At 44.3% G+C, this 10,000-nt stretch overlaps 1 protein-coding gene across 1 annotated transcript in view; it reads left to right on the top strand.

Moving 5' to 3' along the window:
- The window catches only part of LOC125285150 (serine/threonine-protein kinase PAK 3-like), a 27,213-nt gene that overhangs the window by 8,816 nt on the left and 8,397 nt on the right, over positions 1-10,000 (top strand). Inside the window, exons 2-8 of the mRNA XM_048229436.1 lie at positions 5,437-5,776; positions 6,162-6,262; positions 6,677-6,830; positions 6,982-7,019; positions 9,106-9,168; positions 9,515-9,679; positions 9,929-10,000. The exon at positions 9,929-10,000 is cut by the window's right edge and continues 145 nt beyond it. Coding sequence (XP_048085393.1) covers positions 5,452-5,776; positions 6,162-6,262; positions 6,677-6,830; positions 6,982-7,019; positions 9,106-9,168; positions 9,515-9,679; positions 9,929-10,000 — 918 coding nt within the window. The 5' untranslated portion in view covers positions 5,437-5,451. The remainder of the gene's footprint in view (positions 1-5,436; positions 5,777-6,161; positions 6,263-6,676; positions 6,831-6,981; positions 7,020-9,105; positions 9,169-9,514; positions 9,680-9,928) is intronic.

Raw genomic sequence — 10,000 nt, 5'->3', positions numbered from 1 at the left:
CAGTGTGAGAGTGGTGTTTGTAACATAAATACGTTCTGTCGGTGTGAGGTCAACTAAGGATCAGGATTTTCTATCTATCTGTCTGTGTGTGTATGTGTATTTGACCATATGTTTGTTTACATGCATCTACAAAGGCTAAGCTAGTGAGTGTGTATGTCTGTGTATGTGTCTCTGTATGTGTGTGTGTGTGTGTGTGTGTGTGTGTGTGTGTGTGTCAAGAGTGAGAAAGGAATAAGTAAGTTAAGTCATTAAGTGCAGAGGAAACAGTCTGAGAGAGCAAATGTCTTTGTGAGAGTCAGAGAATGTGTGTCTCTATTAGAGAGAGAGCGAGAGAGTTGTTAAGAGAATAAATGTGTTTGCCAGAGGGATAGTTTCTCTGTGGTGGTGACCTCACTACATCAGCAGGCTACAGTCTAGAAACACACACACACACACACACATACACAGTGAAGGTATATGTTCCTTATTGGTGATGAACTCAATGAGTATCCAGTTGTTCAGAGAACAACACACACAAACACACACACACACACACACACTGCCTTTAGATAGAACTTTTCAAGGCACCCAAAGCCTTTACAGTGAAGAGGGAACCTCACTAACTACCATCAATGTGTAGCACAGCAGCCATTATGCACAAGAACGCTCACCACACACCAGGGCATGAATTAATCAACCAATCACACTGGGGGATGATTAAGGGGCCAGATTGAATGAGCCAGGTTGGGAATTTCACCAGGACACCAGAGAACCCCCTACTCTTTGCGATAAGTGCCTTGGGGTCTTTTATGACCAGTGAGTCTTCGGTTTATAAGGATTCATCCGAAGGATGGCATTTTCTGCAGCACAGTGTGCCCGTTACTGCACTGGGGCATTGGGATTGATGTTTGGCCTGAGGAAAGAGTGCCAACTAGCCACCCACCAACACCACGTCAAGCAGCAACCTAGTTTTCAAAGGAGGTCTCCCATCCAAGTACTAAGCAGGCCCACACCTGCTTAGCTTCAGTAATTCAGCAGAGACCGGTATCCACTGGTCTGGATGCTCAGAGGGAGGGAGATGTATAGAAGATGACAGAGAGAGAAAGAGAGAAGGAGAGAGAGAGAGAATGGAGGCTGGAGAGACTCACCTCTTTCAGTCTGTCATACTAGTGTGTGTGCGCGCCTGTGTGTGTGTTTGTGTGTGCGCTCACCTCAGTCATATCAGAGTTTTTCTGTACCTGTTATTACCTCTCTCTCTCTCTCTCTCTCTCTGTGTTTGTGTACGTGTGTGTGTGTGTATGACAGAGGGAGAGAGAGCTCATTGAAATGTGACCACATTGATCTTTGATACATTTGGAAGGAGCCAATGAAGGAGAAGAGAAGAGAAAGGGATAGAGAGGCACAGAGAGAGAGAGAGAAGGAGAGGGATGGAGAGAGAGGGAGAGAGAATTCATTGAATAAGCCTAAAGCCTTTGCCCAGACCAATGATGCAAGAATTATTTATTATTTGTTTGTTTGTTTGTTTGTTTTAGACTTTGAGTCATTAATTTCATTCGTCATTTACTCACATTTTTATCCTTTTTTTTATTCAATTTTATATAAATTACTTTTAATGCAAGATATGTTTTTGTAAACCTTATCAATAATGTACATGGCACAGTCATAATTTAATCATTCAATTGGAAAAAAATGAGAGGAAGGAGAAGGAGGGAGAGAGAGGGAGAGAAAAGGAGAGATAGATAGATAGATAGAGATAGAGAGAGAGAGTGAAAGGGAGAGAGAGAGAGAGAAACAGACAGACAGACAGACAGAGAGGGGGGGGGAGAGGGGGAGACTGGGAGACTGAGGGGGAGAGAGGCTGAACATCTCAGCACTGATCACAGATATATACTGAGAATTGTTTTGATTTTTAAAAGTAATGTTGATTTGTATGTACAGGCGGGGTTGAATGTGTGTGTGTGTGTGTGTGTGTGTGAGTGAGAGATAAGAGATGTTCCTGGTCTGAAAACATTCCTGCGTTTCTGTGCTGATGGTAAACATGTTGTACTGCGTGTCCAGACTAAAGGGCCTCTGCTCTGCTAAATGACTAATGGCTGAATGAGTGAGGACGGTTAGGACTCATCTCCTGTCTCCCAAACCGCACCGTTAAACCGCTAAACCCTAAAGCACAGAGGCCAGCTCCATGAAAGGAGACCTTGTTTTGGACACTAATGATAACCTCCCCTGACAAACAGGCCTTGTTCAGTCATTCTATAGCATATTATGGGATGTATTAAGTCCAGCTGTGTTTTCTTAAAAGAGGTCTGTGTTTATGTGTATTTGTGTGTATGTGTGAGTGTTTGTGTTTGTGTGTGTGTGTGTGTGCGTATGTGTGTGTGTGTGTGTGTGTGTGTGTGTGTCTGTCTGTCTGTCTGTGTGTGTAATGTCTGTGTGTGTAATGTATCCACTCTTCTTGTAGTCCTTTCCATATTCCTGGTGATTACTCTCTCTTTCTCTCTCTCTCTCTCTTTCGCTCACACACACACACACACACACACACACACACACACACACACACACACACACACACACACACACACACACACAGTGATGTGTGTCACAATGTGTTGTGCGTGTACCTGTTTGTGTGTATGTGTGTGTGATTGTAAGTAGCCGTGCTAACAGGAGGTGTGTGTGTGTGTGAGGTTAATGGTGCACACTGAACATGCGCCGCGTGCACACACAGCCACATTGGAGAAAAGCAGGGCACTCAGTCAGCTCAGCCCCGACTAAACCAGCCGCTATATGCTACACTAGTGCGGCAGCTAACTAGGTCACTGCAGGCCGCCATCTTGGATCTGAGAACTGGCTCCTGTAATATTCAGTGGGCTTAAAATCACAGTCTAAATCAGGCAACTGTGAGAGTTTGAGCTGAAATGGCATAGTGTGGAAAGAGTGGTGCAGAGAGATGGACTGAGAGAGGGAGTGGAAAAGGAGAGGGAGGGGGAGAAGGAGGGAGAGAGAGGGAGGGAAGGAAGGAGGGAGAGAGAGAGGGAGGGAAGGAGGGAGAGAAAGGGAAAACGAGGATAAGACAGAAATAAGACATTACTGCTGCCACAGCACAATAGTGTTATACTGCATTACCAGTATATTATTATATTAGCATCACCATCATCATCATTGTTATTATTATTACTATTATTATTAGGTTATTATTATCAATGTCACCTATTAATTTCTGCAGCACGTGCACCCGTACACACACACAGACACACACACACACACACACATACACACCAACACACACATGCAATCCTGTTAAAAGTTACTTTAAGAAGGCAAAGCTTATTATAAATATTTGCTCTGCTTGTCTTTGATGTTTTCCTCTAATCCATATCATCAGGCTATGACAGGTCAGGTATATCTTTTGTGCTGTTAGGTGATTGGCTACAGTAGTTCAGGCATCTTGCTTTGCTGGTCAGTGATTGGCTCCTCAAGCTCTGTATGTTACGTCTGATTAGAATTTCACATGTTGTGATAATGTAAACCTTTGCCCCTGTCTCAGTCACAATCTCTCCAGTATTCCATTAGGTGTGTGTTCTTATGTGTGGCGTGTGTATGTGTGTGTTTGTGTGTCTGTGTGTGTGTCAGAGAAAGAGAGAGACATTATGACATTTCGGGGAAATCCAGCTAAATGGTCAAGCCAGAATAACAGCTTTGAGTTTCTCTCTCTGTCTCTCACTCACGCTGTGTGTGTGTGTGTGTGTGTGTGTGTGTGTGTGTGTGTGTGTGTGTGTGTGGAGAGAGTGAGTGGGTGTGGGAAAATAAGAATTCCCAGACACACCTTCAACTGTTGTCGAGAATATTCAAATAGACACACAAACTTTTCTGTCTGTTGAGAGAGAATCAGAAAACCAGGTTCAGACAAGTTCACACATATACATGATTGCACACACATACACAAACACGCGCGACACACACACACACACACACACACACACACACGCGTGCACACACACACACATGCACGTGCACACACACAAACACACACACACTGCATGCATGCACACACACGCACATGCACACAGACAATATGTTGAGCTGAATCAGAAGACCAGGTTCAGACAAGTTCACACATATACAGGATTGCACACACACACACAGAAGAAACACACACACACACACACACACACAGAAAACACACACACACAGAAGAAACAAACACACACACACACACACACACACACACAGAAACACACACACACACACACACAGAAAAAAAAAACAAACACACACAGAGAAACACACACAGAAACACACGCACACAGAGAAACACACACACACACACACACACACACACAGAAACACACACACACACAGAGAAACACACACACATACTGGCACACGCACAGCTGCATGAGAGCCAGTGCACAAAAGATTCGGCCTCTTTTCTTATGTGACCGTTTGTGTGCTTGTGTGTACTCAGAGAAGGTCAACGTGAATGTGTGTGTGTGTGGGTGTGTGCGTGAGTGTGTGTGTGTGTGTGTGTGTGTGTGTGTGTGTGTGTGTGTGTGTGTGTGTGTCTATGTGTGTGCATGTGTCCTAAGTCCCTGGGGGTATATGTTTTTCAGAGACTGGGTCAAGAAAAGAAAGGAAGATGGACATAGAGAGAGTGATGAATAGAGGAAGAGAGAGAGAGAGACTAAGGGCCTGAGTTGTGTTATGAGTTCAGTCCTGTAATAACAGTCCTTTAATCAGCATCAATCTTTCTACTGGCTTCTCTCCTCCTTCCCCTTCTCTGTTTCACCGCTCCCTCTCTCTTTCACCTTCCATCTGTCTTTCCCTCCCTCTCTCCCTCCCTCCCTCCCTCTCTCTCCCTCTCTCCCTCTGTCTCTCCCTCTCTCCCCCTCTGTCTGTCTCTGTCTTTCTCAATTCAGTTTCCATTTCAATTTAAAGGCCTTATTGACATGACAAAAATTGTATTGTCTAAGCATGCAGAAATAAATATAGGTAGACAGATTTATAACAATACTATTATTACTGAATGAATGAATGAATAAATGAAGCTTTATTTAGCAGACTCAAGTCCATACATATGCACATAAGACAAGACAGATATAGAATAAGACAGATATAGACAGAATATGAAAAAACGTTTATATACTGTATATACATTTGAGCCAGTGCACCCTCAGACTTACTAATAATATTCATGTATTATTATTATGATTATTATTATTATGAATAATACTAATAATACTAATAATAATCTATTTTACATTTGAGCCAGTGCACCCTCAGACTTACTAATAATATTAATGTATTATTATTATTGTTAATATTATTATAATTATTAATAATAATAATGATTTATTTTTATCCCTTGCTATCTAGCTCTACCCTAGAGAAATGCAATAGATAAAATTTATTTATTTAATATTATTTAATAATAAAATCTCGTTCTCCCTCTGTGTCCAGCTCTTTCCTAGAGAAATGTCAGCGTCCAGTGGTGCAAGCACCAGCAGCAGTAGCCACGACAACCTCCCCCACCACGACAGCAGCATCGGCAGCGTTGCCTCGGCAACCATCTCCGGCGACGACTCCTCCCAGCGCCCCCCGGCCCCTCCCGTGCGGGTGGCCAGCGGACTGCGGGACTCGTCCTCCTCCTCGGCGACCACCTCCTCCTCCTCATCCTCTTCCTCCTTCAGCTCCTCACTGGTGGCCGCCCCCCTCCCTGTGACCAAACCGTTGCCCATGGCGCCCGAGGAGAAGAACCGCAAAGCCCGGCTGAGGTCCATCTTCCCTGGGGGGGACAAGTGTAAGTACCGCTATCTGCCTGTGTGTGTGCACGTGTGTGTAGGGTTAGGTAGAGGTTTAAGGATCAACATCTCCGAAGACAGTCTGGAAGAAATAAGTTCTTTGCAGGTGTGGTCTCTTGGTCCATCTTTATCGTGTGTGTGTGTGTGTGTGTGTGTGTGTGTGTGTGTGCGTAAGTTGGGTTGTGTTTCTTGACTCTCTCCCCCTCTCACTTCTCACTCGCAGGTGTGGTCTCTTGGACCATCTTTTATGTGTGTGTGTGTGTGTGTGTGTGTGTGTGTGTGTGTGTGTGTGCGTGCGTGCGTGCGTGGGTGGGTGTGGGTGGGTGCGCATAAGTTGGGTTGTGTTTCTTGACTCTGTCTCCCCCTCTCTCTTCTCTCTCACAGCGAACAAGAAGAAGGAGAAGGAGAGGCCAGAGATCTCCCTACCGTCCGATTTTGAACACACCATTCATGTGGGCTTTGATGCCATCACTGGGGAGTTCACGGTACGAGTGTGTGTTTGCTCTGTTTGTGTGTGTGTGTGTGTGTGTGTGTGTGTTGATTATGAACACACCATTCATGTGGGATTTGATGCCATCACAGGAGAGTTCACGGTACGAGTGTGTGTTTGCTCTGTTTGTGTGTGTGTGTGTGTGTATGTGTGTGTACTTGTGTGAAGTGTGTGTTTGTATTTGTATAACGGTGGGGGCTTAAAACACCATTGAGTGTCTCTCCCTATCTTCTCTCAGTGGCCCCATCTCCTGCAGCCAGATACGTTTGTTATGTTTATGTTCATGTTCATGTTCATGTTCATGTTCATGTTCATGTTCATGTTCATGTTTATGTTTATGTTTATGTTTACGTTTATGTTTGTTATGTTTATGTTTACATTTTTGTAACGTTTACGTGTCATCTCTCAGGGTATACCGGAGCAATGGGCGCGCCTCTTGCAGACGTCCAACATCACAAAGATGGAACAGAAGAAGAATCCGCAAGCCGTCATCGACGTTCTGAAGTTCTATGATTCAAAAGATACCACCAGCAATCAGAAATACATGAGCTTCACCTCGGGAGGTGTGTTAGTTTGTGTGTTTATTGGGTTTGGGGGTGAGTGTGCGTGTGTGTGTGAATGTGTGTATGAGTAGTGTGTGTGTGTGCATCTATGGACGAGGGTGTCTTCTCTGTTGTTTCTAACACACATTTTCTTCTGGCTCTTGTGTCCCAGATAAATCAGCACAAGGTTATATGGCTACAAACACCCTGGTGAGTGAAGTCGTTAAACATCAACAAACATTCACTTAGTGTAATAGCATCTCTGTTCTCGTGTCCATGCTAGTTTATCCCGAGAGAGAGGACTGATATTTCAAAGAGGGCTCCAGGCTATAGGGCTCCAGGCTATAGGGCTCCAGGTTTTTAGGCAGGAAAAGAGAAATGTGTATAGGCGTGGACAGATAGGCATGGGGATCAGCATGGGAAGCCACAGATGTGACATATAGGAGGATGTGACATACTGTAGTGTAGATGTGACATATAGTGGGATGTGACATAGTATAGATGTGAGATAGATAGATAGATAGATAGATAGATAGATAGATAGATAGATAGATAGATAGATAGATAGATAGATACTTTATTGATCCCCATGGGGAAATTCAAGGGTCTCAGTAGCATACAGACATCACACACAACAAGCACTTACAGCAGAAATGGTAAACATAAGGATAAGTATAAACAAATAACTAAACTCCACTGTACAATACAGACAGTAGAAGATAAGAAACTAAATACTAAATACACTATATAAATTAAATTAAGAAAGTCCAATGTGCTTGAGGGTGATCAAGCATAAGACGCTTGTAGTGACAGGGCCGGGACTGGTAAGGTGCTAAAGGGAGTGAGTGTCATGGTGAAGGTGCAAAAAGTAGCCCAACCATAGTCCTTTAGTTATGTGTGCATGGCAAGGTGCTCAAGAGAGTGAGTGTCATGGTGAAGGTGCAAAAAGTAGTCCAACATTAGTCCAACACTGCAACAGTGCAAGAGTAAGGTCTAGAGACCAGCATTAAAATAATATGGACAAATAGGAGAGTAAAGTATAATGTAGACAAGGTAGAGTAAAAAACTATTTCAGTGCAAGAACAGGTTGAGGTAATAGGGTTATAGCCGGTTATAGCCATTCATTCATTCAGTATTGTAGCAGAAGCCTGACCGCAGCCATTGATCATGTGTGCTAATATAGCATGAAAAACAGTGTAGCAGTAAAACAGTAGTGAAAAACATTAGGCTGTGTAGTGGGATGTGACATAGTATAGATGTGACATATAGTGGGATGTGACATAGTATAGATGTGACATAGTGGGATGTGACATAGTATAGATGTGACATATAGTGGGATGTGATATAGTATAGATGTGACATATAGTGGGATGTGATAAAGTACTACTCACATAGCATCGAATGACAGTTTAAGCGAAGTAAAGGGTAGGAGACGAGGAGAGTTAGATGCTAATTGTTCAGTTAGCAGTGCTAAGTGTTCAGTTGTTAGCAGTGCTAGGTGTTCAGTTGTTAACAGTGCTAGGGGTTCAGTTGTTAGCAGTGCTAGGAGAGAAGGTACTCTCAGAAGAGCTGGGCCTTCAGGAGCTGTTTGAAGATAGAGAGGGATGCCCCCTCTCTGATAGGAACTGGTAGTGGTTGTGGTAGAGGTAGTATGTTGGTAGTGAGGGATAGAGAATTGGAGGGATGGAGAAAGGGATGGGGAGAAGGGTGGAGGGATAGAGAAGTATAGGGATAGAAAAAGGATGGAGGGATAAAGAGTTGGAGGGATGGAGAGAGATGGAGAGGTGGATGGAGAGATGGGGAGTTGGATAAGGCAGAGGGATGGAGAGAGAGATGGTGGGATATAGGATAAAGGAGAGAGGGGGATGGATAGGTATTGAGTTAAAAGGGTGGAAGGATGGGGAGGTTTATGTTTGTCTCTGTAGTCACTCTTTACTGCGGATCTGCTTCAGAGGAACCACATTAGCATAAACCTTTGCTAGCTTAGTGCTGTAGTGCTCCCCCCTCTACTTCTCCCTCCTTCCCTCTCTCTCCCTCTATCCTCTCTCTCTCTTTTTTGCTCTAGCCTTCTCTCTCTCTTGCTCTATTCTTCTCTTTCTCCCTCTCTCTCTCTCTCTCTTCCTCTCTCCCTCCATCCCCCTCTCCCTCTATCTCCGCCTTTGATGTTATAAATACTCGGCTCTGACGGATGGGAGATGCTGCACCCACACACTCTCACTGCAGAGAACATGGTGGAGGGGGGTTCACTCAGTTCATCTCTCTCTCTCTCTCTCTCTCTATCCATCCTGTCCTGTAGAATCGGCTGTTGTCCTCTGGTCCACCTGTGAGTCTCAGGAGTTGCAGTACTCTCTTTGATAAGGTAAGCAACCAAACCTTCTTCCTCTCTGTATCATTCTCTCTCTCTATCCACTTCTCTCTCTCTCTCTATCCCCTTCTGTCTATTTCCGTCTCTCTATCCCTCTCTTTCATAAGGTTATCAACTCATCCTTCTCTCTCTATCCTTCTCTCTCTCTCTCTATCCTTCTCTCTCTATTCCTCCCTCTCTCTATCTTTCTCTTTCTATTTCCATCTCTCTATCCCTCTCTTTGTTAAAGTAAGCACAAGCAGTCCCTGTAGTAACCCATGTAGCGTCTGATTGGCCAGATCAGTTCCTGTAGTAACCCATGTAGCGTCTGATTGGCCAGATCCCTTTCCCTGCCCTTCAGGGTGCGAAGCTGACGTCCGACTCCCCCCTGGCCCCCCCGGTGTCGGAGGAGGAAGCAGATGATGATGATGATGACGATGAAGACGAGGATGATGATGAGGAAGAAGAAGATGATGATGATGAAGTCCCTCCTGTCATCGCCCCGCGACCAGAACACACTAAGTCGGTGAGTGGTATTGTGTGTGTGTGTGTGTGTGTGTGTGTGTGTGTGTGTGTTTGGGCACACTTAGTGGATAAATATGCAGCGAGTGTGTGTGTGTGTGTGTGTGTGTTTGTTTGAGGTTAAGTTTGGGTTCATGTTTGTAAGTGTGTGCTTTGTTATTTCAATATAAATATTGACAGGATGGTTTCAAAACTGAAAACTGAAAAGCAAAAATGATATATTTTTGTGTGTGTTTGTGTGTGGATCCCACAGATTTACACACGCTCTGTCCTGGACACCTCGTCTAACGCACACACACTCTCTCCGGCGGCACACCCCCCTCCA

This window comes from Alosa alosa, chromosome 2 (genome assembly GCF_017589495.1).
Source record: "Alosa alosa isolate M-15738 ecotype Scorff River chromosome 2, AALO_Geno_1.1, whole genome shotgun sequence".
In the NCBI taxonomy this organism is placed as follows: domain Eukaryota; kingdom Metazoa; phylum Chordata; class Actinopteri; order Clupeiformes; family Clupeidae; genus Alosa; species Alosa alosa.
The sequence above is the reverse complement of the archived record's forward strand: the minus strand, read 5'-3'. Positions and strand labels throughout refer to the sequence as shown.